We start from the raw sequence: 17,618 nt of genomic DNA, 5'->3' as shown, positions 1-17,618 counted from the left end.
GCATACAGGCACTGAGCTGTGTGTGTGTCATTACATAGCGTGACAGTGTACCCAGCGCTGCACATACAGGCACTGAGCTGTGTGTGTGTCATTACATAGCGTGACAGTGTACCCAGCACTGCGCATACAGGCACTGAGCTTGTGTGTGTCATTACATAGCGTGACAGTGTACCCAGCGCTGCACATACAGGCACTGAGCTGTGTGCAGAGACCCCGCATTACATAGTGTGACAGTGTACCCAGCGCTGCGCATACAGGCACTGAGCTGTGTGTGTCATTACATAGTGTGACAGTGTACCCAGCGCTGCGCATACAGGCACTGGGCTGTGTGTGTGTCATTACATAGCGTGACAGTGTACCCAGCGCTGCGCATACAAGCACCGAGCTGTGTGCGTGTCATTACATAGTGTGACAGTGTACCCAGCGCTGCGCATACAGGCACTGAGCTGTGTGTGTGACATTACATAGTGTGACAGTGTACCCAGCGCTGCGCATACAGGCACTGAGCTGTGTGTGTCATTACATAGTGTGACATTACATAGTGTGACAGTGTACCCAGCGCTGCACATACAGGCACTGAGCTGTGTGTGTGTCATTACATAGCGTGACAGTGCACCCAGCGCTGAACATACAGGCACTGAGCTGTGTGTGTGTCATTACATCGCGTGACAGTGCACCCAGCGCTGCACATACAGGCACTGAGCTGTGTGTGTGTCATTACATAGTGTGACAGTGTACCCAGCGCTGCGCATACAGGCACTGAGCAATGTGTGTGTCATTACATAGCGTGACAGTGTACCCAGCGCTGCGCATACAAGCACTGAGCTGTGTGTGTGTCATTACATAGTGAAAATGTGCCCTTGTATTCTCCAACGTCTTAGCGTGAAAATACACCGTCTGCCGACTCGGGATGACTTCAAACCTCCGGAGGATTTAACCCACTCTTATAGCGCTGATAATCTGGGAAAACAAAATGGTGGACGAGCTCGGGAGAAGACAGTAATTGAGTCAGACAACCATTGAAGCTTTGTCAAAAACTGTTCTCTCATTTATTGAAGGGTTACAGCCAGTTTATATAGCAAACTTGAGCATAGAAAAAACACAGATATGAGAACATACTTCCCCTTTTACTTCACAGTCTGTCTATCTCAGCAAAATGACAGTTAGACAGTTTATGGCCTGAGAAAGGGGCTCACTACCGGGTTAGGAGGCCGTTAAGGAAATGTCAGCATGTTCTGTAATGCATTCTTGTGTAACTTATGCTCAATATGGCTGAAGACAAGTTCCTGTTTTCTATAGGGCAAAACAAGTCTGAACAAATACAGTTCGGCTAGAGATAAGTAGGTGATAGTTCAGGTCACTTCCTCAGACTGCCTGGGCAGCAGAATTTCATATGGCATATAGCATGTGGTTAGTTCCTGAGACTTAAATGTTAGTACAGAATAGTTATAGAAAAATGGTTATCCAGCAATCAAAATGGAGTCCCCCCCTTATATGCACATTTTCAATCCCCCCTTTTGTCATGACTAAATGACAATTAACCTCTAGGATATGGGGGTCTCGTATTGGATTTGAATATTATCATAATCCATCAAAGGTATCTGGACTCTAGTGGCAGTAGGTCCAGAGTCATGTATCATATTTGGGAAACTGTGAATGGGGCATTAACGTTCAGTGATGCATATGTGTGATCAACTGACTTACCAAAAGGCATAATCATTTTACATAAAGATAAACACATACATTTGTAACATGAAATAATAACAACTAATAATACAAATATGCAAACGATAAATATCAGTCCCATAACAATTCTCTTTCCCTCATTTTGTCGTGGGTCCATAACCTAACAACTACTATATTGTTTTTGATATTGTTGATATATTTTGTCGTACTGAAGTAGTGGTGCAGGTTTTGGGGGTCCGAAGAAAATAAAAAAAAAATATATATATATGTGGCCACAGGAGTTCTTGTTTGTAGAGAGATATATATCGGTGTGGCTGGTATGATATCTTTTCTGTTTACCAGGTTGACTATTACTACAAAAACTATTACCAATTTCTAAATTACTATTCACACTGCTCTTCTGTAACTACTAGCACATTATGGCGGCTAAAATTTGTGAAAATTGGTGGGGGCTAATTTCTACCGGGAGCGATTGCACAAATATTCATCTTTCACGCATCTTTCATACTGCATTTATTCAGAATGGCAAAACAGAAAAATGGCTGCTATGGTAAAAAATGGCTGACTTATGATCCTTTCCTTGTGGCTGACACACGCCTCTGGGTGACCTCCCACTTTCCTCATAGCCTCATATCCAATCTTCTTAGTCCCCTCTTATTCTTTAGAGACAGTCTATTTAAAGAACAGTTAACCATTGCATAGTCCTGCTGGACCAAGAGATTGTCCAATTGTGCCTTGTCATTCTTTTTCGGCCATTATATCGGCACAGTTGATTTCTTCTCGGTCTCTTCTTCTGGGGGACTGCTGACATCACCGAAAAGAGGCATAGCGTCGGTGGGGGTGCAACGCACTTCTGGATCAAAGTTTACTGCATATGACACATACATAGAGAGTGATGAGTAGGACAGACACACACACACACAAAAGCATCCAATAGCTTCGCTTCCAGAGAACTAATCCAACCACCAAGTCCCAACAAATCCCATCCGTCAACTCTACCTTTAAACACTGGACTATTTTCCCCAAATAACATAAACTATTCTAGTTGCAGGGTAATATTCTATCTGTCCTCCTATCACAGAGTCAATAACTTCCCTAGGGAAAACTCGTATTTCTACACCCTTCGTAACCAATTTCTTATAGATGGTTCTACAAATGTCTTATTTCATATTGTCTTTTTCTCAAGGGGTTAAATATAACACTTATTTTCCCTGGGGTGCAACCTATTGAATATAGATAGTATATTGGGTTATATTATACATAAAATATGGGCTTTGTTTACTAGAATTCCATTGTGTGACAAAAGGTGTGCATATATGCTATACACAAATCAATAAAAACAAAATAACAATTACTAAACAAAATATACCTGTTCCTACCCTATCGTCTTTGTGTGCACACTATTTACACAAACCTAATAGACTATACATTTATAATTAAAATAACAAAACCTGTAAAGAAAAAAGATTATTAAAAAGTTCAAAGTTCATATGTTGAGGCCTGGAATTTTGGCTGTGTCTCTAGGCTTTTCCACTTTGGATACGGTGCAGATTGAAGCAACTGTGGGTGGTGCTGGGATAAGTTTCATATGCGTAACGTGGATCCAAAAAGAGACCTCTGCCACTTTATTTGCTGTAATGGTGAGGAGTAGTACTTTTAATAGTAGTAGTAGCGCCTTTTCATCTGGGATGAAGAACGTTCTTGCGTAGGAAATGCTTGACCATTAACCCATCTCTCGTAGGTGCACTTTCAACTTTGACATGTGCCTAGAGAGACTCAAAAATATATTAGTTGCATACAATACTTACTAATTGTTTTACTAAACAGTCACTGTGGTCTTGACTTTGCTACAATATAAATTCATTCAAATTGGTGCCTCAGCTATTGCCAAACCAAAAGAAAAAATGACTAAAATAATTCTGTATAGAACTCCAAACTAATCACTTGTAATATAATTTCTTTGAAAAGTGCCGAGCACACTGCCAACCTTAAAAGGCAATCAGCATTATTCTTAAAAATAATAATAATAATTTCAGATTTCGTTCATCCCGGGCACTAAACCATCTAACTTCTGGGCATCGGGACAATTACCATTTCCATAGGTAGCCCCAATTTACCCCAGTGTCCCTGTTCTTAAAAAAAAAAAAAACCCTGATCCCTTAACCTTTCCTCGGTCACAGGCTCTGAGGCAGTCTCCGATAAAGAAGTTCTTATGGCTTCATGGGGAACCCGAAGCAATAGGCTCCCTAGACCACTCCCTATTGATATGCCTGCCAGGCAGATCGGTACGGATGGGGAAGAGACGGACTCTAGGCAGGAATTAACCCCTGTCAGATAAGTTCAGGCACTGAGCTGTGTGTCATTACATAGCGTGACAGTGTACCCAGCGCTGCGCATACAGGCACTGAGCTGTGTGTGTGTCATTACATAGTGTGACAGTGTACCCAGCGCTGCGCATACAGGCACTGAGCTGTGTGTGTGTCATTACATAGTGTGACAGTGTACCCAGCGCTGCGCATACAGGCACTGAGCTGTGTGTGTGTCATTACATAGTGTGACAGTGTACCCAGCGCTGCGCATACAGGCACTGAGCTGTGTGTCATTACATAGAGTGACAGTGTACCCAGCGCTGCGCATACAGGCACTGAGCTGTGTGTGTGTCATTACATAGCGTGACAGTGTACCCAGCGCTGCGCATACAGGCACTGAGCTGTGTGTGTGTCATTACATAGTGTGACAGTGTACCCAGCGCTGCGCATACAGGCACTGAGCTGTGTGTGTGTCATTACATAGTGTGACAGTGTACCCAGCGCTGCGCATACAGGCACTGAGCTGTGTGTGTGTCATTACATAGTGTGACAGTGTACCCAGCGCTGCGCATACAGGCACTGAGCTGTGTGTCATTACATAGAGTGACAGTGTACCCAGCGCTGCGCATACAGGCACTGAGCTGTGTGTGTGTCATTACATAGCGTGACAGTGTACCCAGCGCTGCGCATACAGGCACTGAGCTGTGTGTGTGTCATTACATAGTGTGACAGTGTACCCAGCGCTGCGCATACAGGCACTGAGCTGTGTGTGTGTCATTACATAGTGTGACAGTGTACCCAGCGCTGCGCATACAGGCACTGAGCTGTGTGTGTGTCATTACATAGTGTGACAGTGTACCCAGCGCTGCGCATACAGGCACTGAGCTGTGTGTCATTACATAGAGTGACAGTGTACCCAGCGCTGCGCATACAGGCACTGAGCTGTGTGTGTGTCATTACATAGCGTGACAGTGTACCCAGCGCTGCGCATACAGGCACTGAGCTGTGTGTGTCATTACATAGCGTGACAGTGTACCCAGTGCTGCGCATACAGGCACTGAGCTGTGTGTGTGTCATTACATAGCGTGACAGTGTACCCAGCGCTGCGCATACAGGCACTGAGCTGTGTGTGTCATTACATAGTGTGACAGTGTACCCAGCGCTGCGCATACAGGCACTGAGCTGTGTGTGTGTCATTACATAGTGTGACAGTGTACCCAGCGCTGCGCATACAGGCACTGAGCTGTGTGTGTGACATTACATAGTGTGACAGTGTACCCAGCGCTGCACATACAGGCACTGAGCTGTGTGTGTGTCATTACATAGTGTGACAGTGTACCCAGCGCTGCACATACAGGCACTGAGCTGTGTGCAGAGACCCCGCATTACATAGTGTGACAGTGTACCCAGCGCTGCACATACAGGCACTGAGCTGTGTGCAGAGACCCCGCATTACATAGTGTGACAGTGTACCCAGCGCTGCGCATACAGGCACTGAGCTGTGTGCAGAGACCCCGCATTACATAGTGTGACAGTGTACCCAGCGCTGCGCATACAGGCACTGAGCTGTGTGCAGAGACCCCGCATTACATAGTGTGACAGTGTACCCAGCGCTGCGCATACAGGCACTGAGCTGTGTGCAGAGACCCCGCATTACATAGTGTGACAGTGTACCCAGCGCTGCGCATACAGGCACTGAGCTGTGTGCAGAGACCCCGCATTACATAGTGTGACAGTGTACCCAGCGCTGCGCATACAGGCACTGAGCTGTGTGCAGAGACCCCGCATTACATAGTGTGACAGTGTACCCAGCGCTGCGCATACAGGCACTGAGCTGTGAGCAGAGACCCCGCATTACATAGTGTGACAGTGTACCCAGCGCTGCGCATACAGGCACTGAGCTGTGTGTCATTACATAGTGTGACAGTGTACCCTGCGCTGCGCATACAGGCACTGAGCTGTGTGTGTGTCATTACATAGCGTGACAGTGTACCCAGCGCTGCGCATACAGGCACTGAGCTGTGTGTGTGTCATTACATAGCGTGACAGTGTACCCAGCGCTGCACATACAGGCACTGAGCTGTGTGTGTGACATTACATAGTGTGACAGTGTACCCAGCGCTGCGCATACAGGCACTGAGCTGTGTGTCATTACATAGTGTGACAGTGTACCCAGCGCTGCGCATACAGGCACTGAGCTGTGTGTGTGTCATTACATAGTGTGACAGTGTACCCAGCGCTGCGCATACAGGCACTGAGCTGTGTGTGTGACATTACATAGTGTGACAGTGTACCCAGCGCTGCGCATACAGGCACTGAGCTGTGTGTCATTACATAGTGTGACAGTGTACCCAGCGCTGCACATACAGGCACTGAGCTGTGCGTGTGTCATTACATAGCGTGACAGTGTACCCTGCGCTGCACATACAGGCACTGAGCTGTGTGTGTCATTACATAGCGTGACAGTGTACCCAGCGCTGCGCATACAGGCACTGAGCTGTGTGTGTCATTACATAGTGTGACAGTGTACCCTGCGCTGCGCATACAGGCACTGAGCTGTGTGTGTGTCATTACATAGCGTGACAGTGTACCCAGCGCTGCGCATACAGGCACTGAGCTGTGTGTGTGTCATTACATAGTGTGACAGTGTACCCAGCGCTGCACATACAGGCACTGAGCTGTGTGTGTGTCATTACATAGTGTGACAGTGTACCCAGCGCTGCGCATACAGGCACTGAGCTGTGTGTGTCATTACATAGTGTGACAGTGTACCCAGCGCTGCGCATACAGGCACTGAGCTGTGTGTGTGTCATTACATAGTGTGACAGTGTACCCTGCGCTGCGCATACAGGCACTGAGCTGTGTGTGTCATTACATAGTGTGACAGTGTACCCAGCGCTGCGCATACAGGCACTGAGCTGTGTGTGTGTCATTACATAGCGTGACAGTGTACCCAGCGCTGCGCATACAGGCACTGAGCTGTGTGTGTGTGACATTACATAGTGTGACAGTGTACCCAGCGCTGCGCATACAGGCACTGAGCTGTGTGTGTGACATTACATAGTGTGACAGTGTACCCAGCGCTGCGCATACAGGCACTGAGCTGTGTGTGTCATTACATAGTGTGACAGTGTACCCAGCGCTGCGCATACAGGCACTGAGCTGTGTGCGTGTCATTACATAGTGTGACAGTGTACCCAGCGCTGCGCATACAGGCACTGAGCTGTGTGTGTGTCATTACATAGTGTGACAGTGTACCCAGCGCTGCGCATACAGGCACTGAGCTGTGTGTGTCATTACATAGCGTGACAGTGTACCCAGCGCTGGGCATACAGGCACTGAGCTGTGTGCAGAGACCCCGCATTACATAGTGTGACAGTGTACCCAGCGCTGCACATACAAGCACTGAGCTGTGTGCAGAGACCCCGCATTACATAGTGTGACAGTGTACCCAGCGCTGCGCATACAGGCACTGAGCTGTGTGCAGAGACCCCGCATTACATAGCGTGACAGTGTACCCAGCGCTGCGCATACAGGCACTGAGCTGTGTGTCATTACATAGCGTGACAGTGTACCCAGCGCTGCGCATACAGGCACTGAGCTGTGTGCAGAGACCCCGCATTACATAGTGTGACAGTGTACCCTGCGCTGCACATACAGGCACTGAGCTGTGTGTGTGTCATTACATAGTGTGACAGTGTACCCAGCGCTGCGCATACAGGCACTGAGCTGTGTGTGTGTCATTACATAGTGTGACAGTGTACCCAGCGCTGCACATACAGGCACTGAGCTGTGTGTGTGTCATTACATAGTGTGACAGTGTACCCAGCGCTGCGCATACAGGCACTGAGCTTGTGTGTGTCATTACATAGCGTGACAGTGTACCCAGCACTGCGCATACAGGCACTGAGCTTGTGTGTGTCATTACATAGCGTGACAGTGTACCCAGCGCTGCACATACAGGCACTGAGCTTGTGTGTGTCATTACATAGCGTGACAGTGTACCCAGCACTGCGCATACAGGCACTGAGCTTGTGTGTGTCATTACATAGCGTGACAGTGTACCCAGCGCTGCACATACAGGCACTGAGCTGTGTGTGTGACATTACATAGTGTGACAGTGTACCCAGCGCTGCACATACAGGCACTGAGCTGTGTGCAGAGACCCCGCATTACATAGCGTGACAGTGTACCCAGCACTGCGCATACAGGCACTGAGCTGTGTGCAGAGACCCCGCATTACATAGTGTGACAGTGTACCCAGCGCTGCACATACAGGCACTGAGCTGTGTGCAGAGACCCCGCATTACATAGTGTGACAGTGTACCCAGCGCTGCGCATACAGGCACTGAGCTGTGTGCAGAGACCCCGCATTACATAGTGTGACAGTGTACCCAGCGCTGCGCAAACAGGCACTGAGCTGTGTGCAGAGACCCCGCATTACATAGTGTGACAGTGTACCCAGCGCTGCGCATACAGGCACTGAGCTGTGTGCAGAGACCCCGCATTACATAGTGTGACAGTGTACCCAGCGCTGCACATACAGGCACTGAGCTGTGTGCAGAGACCCCGCATTACATAGTGTGACAGTGTACCCAGCGCTGCGCATACAGGCACTGAGCTGTGTGCAGAGACCCCGCATTACATAGTGTGACAGTGTACCCAGCGCTGCGCATACAGGCACTGAGCTGTGTGTAGAGACCCCGCATTACATAGTGTGACAGTGTACCCAGCGCTGCACATACAGGCACTGAGCTGTGTGCAGAGACCCCGCATTACATGGTGTGACAGTGTACCCAGCGCTGCACATACAGGCACTGAGCTGTGTGCAGAGACCCCGCATTACATGGTGTGACAGTGTACCCAGCGCTGCACATACAGGCACTGAGCTGTGTGCAGAGACCCCGCATTACATAGTGTGACAGTGTACCCAGCGCTGCACATACAGGCACTGAGCTGTGTGTAGAGACCCTGCATTACATGGTGTGACAGTGTACCCAGCGCTGCACATACAGGCACTGAGCTGTGTGCAGAGACCCCGCATTACATAGTGTGACAGTGTACCCAGCGCTGCGCATACAGGCACTGAGCTGTGTGTCATTACATAGTGTGACAGTGTACCCAGCGCTGCGCAGAGATAAAGCCCAAAGTCACAAGGAGTGGACACTGGGATTCAAACCGGGTTCTCCCACTTCAGAGGCTCTGACATTACCCCTATCACCCCCTCCTAATACACAGGCATCAGGGACACGTACCTCTCACCTCCTAATACACAGGGACACGTACCTCTCACCTCCTAATACACAGGCATCAGGGACACGTACCCCTCACCTCCTAATACACAGGGACACGTACCTCTCACCTCCTAATACACAGGCATCAGGGACACGTACCTCTCACCCCCTCCTAATACACAGGCATCAGGGACACGTACCTCTCACCTCCTAATACACAGGCATCAGGGACACGTACCTCTCACCTCCTAATACACAGGCATCAGGGACACGTACCCCTCACCTCCTAATACACAGGGACACGTACCTCTCACCTCCTAATACACAGGCATCAGGGACACGTACCTCTCACCCCCTCCTAATACACAGGCATCAGGGACACGTACCTCTCACCTCCTAATACACAGGCATCAGGGACACGTACCTCTCACCTCCTAATACACAGGGACACGTACCTCTCACCTCCTAATACACAGGGACACGTACCTCTCACCTCCTAATACACAGGGACACGTACCTCTCACCTCCTAATACACAGGGACACGTACGTCTCACCTCCTAATACACAGGGACACGTACCTCTCATCTCCTAATACACAGGGACACGTACCTCTCACCTCCTAATACACAGGGACACGTACCTCTCACCTCCTAATACACAGGGACACGTACGTCTCACCTCCTAATACACAGGGACACGTACCTCTCACCTCCTAATACACAGGGACACGTACCTCTCACCTCCTAATACACAGGGACACGTACCTCTCGCCTCCTAATACACAGGCATTAGGGACACGTACCTCTCACCCCCTCCTAATATACAGGCATCAGGGACACATACCTCTCACCCCCTCCTAATATACAGGCATCAGGGACATGTACCTCTGACCCCCTCCTAATACACAGATATCAGGGACACGTACCTCTGACCCCCTCCTAATACACAGATATCAGGGACACTTACCTCTCACCCCTTCCTAATACACAGATATCAGGGACACTTACCTCTCACCCCTCCTAATACACAGATATCAGGGACACTTACCTCTCACCCCCTCCTAATACACAGATATCAGGGACACTTACCTCTCACCCCCTCCTAATACACAGATATCAGGGACACATACCTATGACCCCCTCCTAGTACACAGATATCAGGGACACTTACCTCTCACCCCCTCCTAATACACAGCTATCAGGGACACGTACCTCTCACCCCCTCCTAATACACAGATATCAGGGACACTTACCTCTCACCCCCTACTAATACACAGATATCAGGGACACTTACCTCTCACCCCCTCCTAATACACAGATATCAGGGACACATATCTCTGACCCCCTCCTAATACACAGATATCAGGGACACTTACCTCTCACCTCTCCTAATACACAGATATCAGGGACACGTACCTCTCACCCCCTCCTAATACACAGATATCAGGGACACGTACCTCTCACCCCCTCCTAATACACAGATATCAGGGACACTTACCTCTCACCCCTCCTTATACACAGATATCAGGGACACTTACCTCTCACCCCCTCCTAATACACATATATCAGGGACACTTACCTCTCACCCCCTCCTAATACACAGATATCAGCGACACTTACCTCTCACCCCTTCCTAATACACAGACATCAGGGACACTTACCTCTCACCCCTCCTAATACACAGGCATCAGAGACACTTACCTCTCACCCCCTCCTAATACCGATATCAGGGACACTTACCTCTCACCCCCTCCTAATACAGATATCAGGGACACTTACCTCTCACCCCCTCCTAATACACAGATACCAGGGACACTTACCTCTCACCCCTCCTTATACACAGATATCAGGGACACTTACCTCTCACCCCCTCCTAATACACAGATATCAGGGACACTTACCTCTCACCCCCTCCTAATACACAGATATCAGGGACACTTACCTCTCATCCCTCCTTATACACAGATATCAGGGACACTTACCTCTCACCCCCTCCTAATACACAGACATCAGGGACACTTACCTCTCACCCCCTCGTCTCTCTCTCTTGCACAGGGTTTCCGGGGCCTGTATAAAGGGATGGGAGCGCCCCTGGCGGTGGCCACCCCCATTATGGCCGTCTCATTTTTCGGGTTCGGCCTTGGGAAGAAGCTCCAGCAGAGGGGCCAAGATATCGCTCTGAGGTGAGGGGCAATAAATTCAGCCCCGGGGCAACTGAGGTTGTGAAAATCTCCCAGCCCTCAAACATGCCCCCATACATACCCCCAAACATAGCCCAGCCCCCATACATACCCCCAGCCCCCATACATACCCCCAGCCCCCATACATACCCCCAGCCCCCATACATACCCCCAGCCCCCATACATACCCCCAGCCCCCATACATACCCCCTGCCCCCCATACATACCCCCAGCCCGCATACATACCCCCTGCCCCCCATACATACCCCCAGCCCCCATACATACCCCCAGCCCCCATACATACCCCCAGCCCCCATACATACCCCCTGCCCCCCATACATACCCCCAGCCCGCATTCATACCCCCTGCCCCCCATACATACCCCCAGCCCCCATACATACCCCCAGCCCCCATTCATACCCCCTGCCCCCCATACATACCCCCTGCCAGGGGTGTCCTACACCATAAACAAGAGAAAAAATATGGAGGGAAATTTTAAAAATGTGACTAAATAAATAGGAAAATGATATTTAATTTTTCAGTGAGAAACCTCAAATAGTAAAAACCAACATGTAGAAATAGGAATGAGTGGGATGTGGAATGGGATCCCACCATGGGATCCCACCATGGGATCCCACCATGGGATCCAGGAGGTAGAGAGTCAGAGGCGGAGGGCTACAGGTTTGTCATTGTGTCTTAAATCCGATGGGAGAGGGGGGCCGGGGCAGTTACAGACCTCTCCTCTGTTGCAGGCCTCACCAGGTGTGTGCCGCAGGTATGCTAGCCGGGGGGCTTAGCGCCTTTATCATGGCGCCCGGAGAGAGGATCAAGTGCCTGCTGCAGGTGAGGGACATACCCCGGCCCCCGGAATCTCTCTCACTCGTTAGATTCCTGTGCAGGGAGTGGAGGTTTGTAGTGAACCAACATCGCAGGTCTGCAGAGATGTAATGTCCACATCTCTCACACGTGTACACACTCACTACTCACCCGTGCAGGGAAACACACTCACTACACACCCGTGCAGGGAAACACACTCACTACACACCCGTGCAGGGAAACACTCACTACACACCCGTGCAGGGAAACACACTCACTAATCACCCGTGCAGGGAAACACACTCACTACACACCCGTGCAGGGAAACACACTCACTACACACCCGTGCAGGGAAACACACTCACTACACACCCGTGCAGGGAAACACTCACTACACACCCGTGCAGGGAAACACACTCACTAATCACCCGTGCAGGGAAACACACTCACTACACACCCGTGCAGGGAAACACACTCACTACACAACCGTGCAGGGAAACACACTCACTACACACCCGTGCAGGGAAACACACTCACTACACACCCGTGCAGGGAAACACACTCACTACACACCCGTGCAGGGAAACACACTCACTACACACCCGTGCAGGGAAACACTCACTACACACCCGTGCAGGGAAACACACTCACTAATCACCCGTGCAGGGAAACACACTCACTACACACCCGTGCAGGGAAACACACTCACTACACACCCGTGCAGGGAAACACACTCACTACACACCCGTGCAGGGAAACACACTCACTACACACCCGTGCAGGGAAACACACTTACTACACACCCGTGCAGGGAAACACACTCACTACACACCCGTGCAGGGAAACACACTCACTACACACCCGTGCAGGGAAACACACTCACTACACACCCGTGCAGGGAAACACACTCACTACACACCCGTGCAGGGAAACACACTCACTACACACCCGTGCAGGGAAACACACTTACTACACACCCGTGCAGGGAAACACACTCACTACACACCCGTGCAGGGAAACACACTCACTACACACCCGTGCAGGGAAACACACTCACTACACACCCGTGCAGGGAAACACACTCACTACACACCCGTGCAGGGAAACACACTCACTACACACCCGTGCAGGGAAACACACTCACTACTCACCCGTGCAGGGAAACACACTCACTACTCACCCGTGCAGGGAAACACACTCACTACTCACCCGTGCAGGGAAACACACTCACTACTCACCCGTGCAGGGAAACACACTCACTAATCACCCGTGCAGGGAAACACACTCACTACACACCCGTGCAGGGAAACACACTCACTACTCACCCGTGCAGGGAAACACACTCACTACACACCCGTGCAGGGAAACACACTCACTACACACCCGTGCAGGGAAACACACTCACTACACACCCGTGCAGGGAAACACACTCACTACACACCCGTGCAGGGAAACACACTCACTACACACCCGTGCAGGGAAACACACTCACTACACACCCGTGCAGGGAAACACACTCACTACACACCCGTGCAGGAAACACACTCACTACACGACCCGTGCAGGGAAACACACTCACTACACACCTGTGCAGGGAAACACACTCACTACACACCCGTGCAGGGAAACACACTCACTACACACCCGTGCAGGGAAACACACTCACTACACACCCGTGCAGGGAAACACACTCACTACACACCCGTGCAGGGAAACACTCACTACACACCCGTGCAGGGAAACACACTCACTACACACCCGTGCAGGGAAACACACTCACTACTCACCCGTGCAGGGAAACACACTCACTACTTACCCGTGCAGGGAAACACACTCACTACACACCCGTGCAGGGAAACACTCACTACACACCCGTGCAGGGAAACCACACTCACTACACACCCGTGCAGGGAAACACACTCACTACTCACCCGTGCAGGGAAACACACTCACTACACACCCGTGCAGGGAAACACTCACTACACACCCGTGCAGGGAAACACACTCACTACACACCCGTGCAGGGAAACACACTCACTACACACCCGTGCAGGGAAACACACTCACTACACACCCGTGCAGGGAAACACACTCACTACACACCCGTGCAGGGAAACACACTCACTACACACCCGTGCAGGGAAACACACTCACTACTCACCCGTGCAGGGAAACACACTCATTACTCACCCGTGCAGGGAAACACACTCACTACACACCCGTGCAGGGAAACACACTCACTACACACCCGTGCAGGGAAACACACTCATTACTCACCCGTGCAGGGAAACCCACTCACTACACACCCGTGCAGGGAAACACACTCACTACTCACCCGTGCAGGGAAACACACTCACTACACACCCGTGCAGGGAAACACACTCACTACACACCCGTGCAGGGAAACACACTCACTACACACCCGTGCAGGGAAACACACTCACTACACACCCGTGCAGGGAAACACACTCACTACACACCCGTGCAGGGAAACACACTCACTACACACCCCTGCATGGAAACACACTCACTACTCACCCGTGCAGGGAAACACACTCACTACACACCCGTGCAGGGAAACACACTCACTACACACCCGTGCAGGGAAACACACTCACTACACACCCGTGCAGGGAAACACACTCACTACACACCCGTGCAGGGAAACACACTCACTACACACCCGTGCAGGGAAACACGCTCACTACTCACCCGTGCAGGGAAACACACTCACTACACACCCGTGCAGGGAAACACACTCACTACACACCCGTGCAGGGAAACACACTCCCTACACACCCGTGCAGGGAAACACACTCACTACACACCTGTGCAGGGAAACACACTCACTACACACCCGTGCAGGGAAACACACTCACTACACACCCGTGCAGGGAAACACACACTACACACCCGTGCAGGGAAACACGCTCACTACACACCCGTGCAGGGAAACACACTCACTACACACCCGTGCAGGGAAACACACTCACTACACACCCGTGCAGGGAAACACACTCATTACTCACCCGTGCAGGGAAACACACTCACTACACACCCGTGCAGGGAAACACACTCACTACACACCCGTGCAGGGAAACACACTCACTACACACCCGTGCAGGGAAACACACTCACTACACACCCGTGCAGGGAAACACACTCACTACACACCTGTGCAGGGAAACACACTCACTACACACCCGTGCAGGGAAACACACTCACTACACACCCGTGCAGGGAAACACACTCACTACTCACCCGTGCAGGGAAACACACTCACTACACACCCGTGCAGGGAAACACACACTACACACCCGTGCAGGGAAACACACTCACTACACACCCGTGCAGGGAAACACACTCACTACACACCCGTGCAGGGAAACACACTCACTACACACCCGTGCAGGGAAACACACTCACTACACACCCGTGCAGGGAAACACACTCACTACACACCCGTGCAGGGAAACACACTCACTACACACCCGTGCAGGGAAACACACTCACTACACACCCGTGCAGGGAAACACACTCACTACTCACCCGTGCAGGGAAACACACTCACTACACACCCGTGCAGGGAAACACACTCACTACACACCCGTGCAGGGAAACACACTCACTACACACCCGTGCAGGGAAACACACTCACTACACAACCGTGCAGGGAAACACACTCACTACACACCCGTGCAGGGAAACACACTCACTACTCACCCGTGCAGGGAAACACACTCACTACACACCCGTGCAGGGAAACACACTCACTACACACCCGTGCAGGGAAACACACTCACTACTCACCCGTGCAGGGAAACACACTCACTACACAACCGTGCAGGGAAACACACTCACTACACACCCGTGCAGGGAAACACACTCACTACACACCCGTGCAGGGAAACACACTCACTACACACCCGTGCAGGGAAACACACTGACTACACACCCGTGCAGGGAAACACACTCACTACACACCCGTGCAGGGAAACACACTCACTACACACCCGTGCAGGGAAACACACTCACTACACACCCGTGCAGGGAAACACACTCACTACACACCCGTGCAGGGAAACACACTCACTACACACCCGTGCAGGGAAACACACTCACTACACACCCGTGCAGGGAAACACACTCACTACTCACCCGTGCAGGGAAACACACTCATTACTCACCCGTGCAGGGAAACACACTCACTACACACCCGTGCAGGGAAACACACTCACTACACACCCGTGCAGGGAAACACACTCATTACTCACCCGTGCAGGGAAACACACTCACTACACACCCTGCAGGGAAACACACTCACTACACACCCGTGCAGGGAAACACACTCACTACACACCCGTGCAGGGAAACACACTCACTACACACCCGTGCAGGGAAACACACTCACTACACACCCGTGCAGGGAAACACACTCACTACACACCCGTGCAGGGAAACACACTCACTACACACCCGTGCAGGGAAACACACTCACTACACACCCGTGCAGGGAAACACACACTACACACCCGTGCAGGGAAACACACTCACTACACACCCGTGCAGGGAAACACACTCACTACACAACCGTGCAGGGAAACACACTCACTACACACCCGTGCAGGGAAACACACTCACTACTCACCCGTGCAGGGAAACACACTCACTACACACCCGTGCAGGGAAACACACTCACTACACACCCGTGCAGGGAAACACACTCATTACTCACCCGTGCAGGGAAACACACTCACTACACACCCCTGCAGGGAAACACACTCACTACACACCCGTGCAGGGAAACACACTCACTACACACCCGTGCAGGGAAACACACTCACTACACACCCGTGCAGGGAAACACACTCACTACACAACCCGTGCAGGGAAACACACTCACTACACACCCGTGCAGGGAAACACACTCACTACACACCCGTGCAGGGAAACACACTCACTACACACCCGTGCAGGGAAACACACTCACTACTCACCCGTGCAGGGAAACACACTCACTACACACCCGTGCAGGGAAACACACTCACTACACACCCGTGCAGGGAAACACACTCACTACTCACCCGTGCAGGGAAACACACTCACTACACACCCGTGCAGGGAAACACACTCACTACACACCCGTGCAGGGAAACACACTCACTACACACCCGTGCAGGGAAACACACTCACTACACACCCGTGCAGGGAAACACACTCACTACACACCCGTGCAGGGAAACACACTCACTACACACCCGTGCAGGGAAACACACTCACTACTCACCCGTGCAGGGAAACACACTCACTACACACCCGTGCAGGGAAACACACTCACTACTCACCCGTGCAGGGAAACACACTCACTACTCACCCGTGCAGGGAAACACACT

At 51.1% G+C, this 17,618-nt stretch overlaps 1 protein-coding gene across 1 annotated transcript in view; it reads left to right on the top strand.

Annotated features, from left to right (window-relative positions):
- The window catches only part of LOC142472420 (mitochondrial carnitine/acylcarnitine carrier protein-like), a 46,096-nt gene extending 33,739 nt beyond the window's left edge, over positions 1-12,357 (top strand). Inside the window, exons 3-4 of the mRNA XM_075579512.1 lie at positions 11,285-11,412; positions 12,162-12,357. Of these exons, the coding sequence (XP_075435627.1) occupies positions 11,285-11,412; positions 12,162-12,357 (324 nt within the window). The remainder of the gene's footprint in view (positions 1-11,284; positions 11,413-12,161) is intronic.
- Positions 12,358-17,618: the final 5,261 nt, after the last annotated feature.

Source organism: Ascaphus truei, chromosome 21 (assembly GCF_040206685.1).
Source record: "Ascaphus truei isolate aAscTru1 chromosome 21, aAscTru1.hap1, whole genome shotgun sequence".
Taxonomy (NCBI): domain Eukaryota; kingdom Metazoa; phylum Chordata; class Amphibia; order Anura; family Ascaphidae; genus Ascaphus; species Ascaphus truei.
This window is presented reverse-complemented; position numbering and strand designations above follow the sequence as displayed.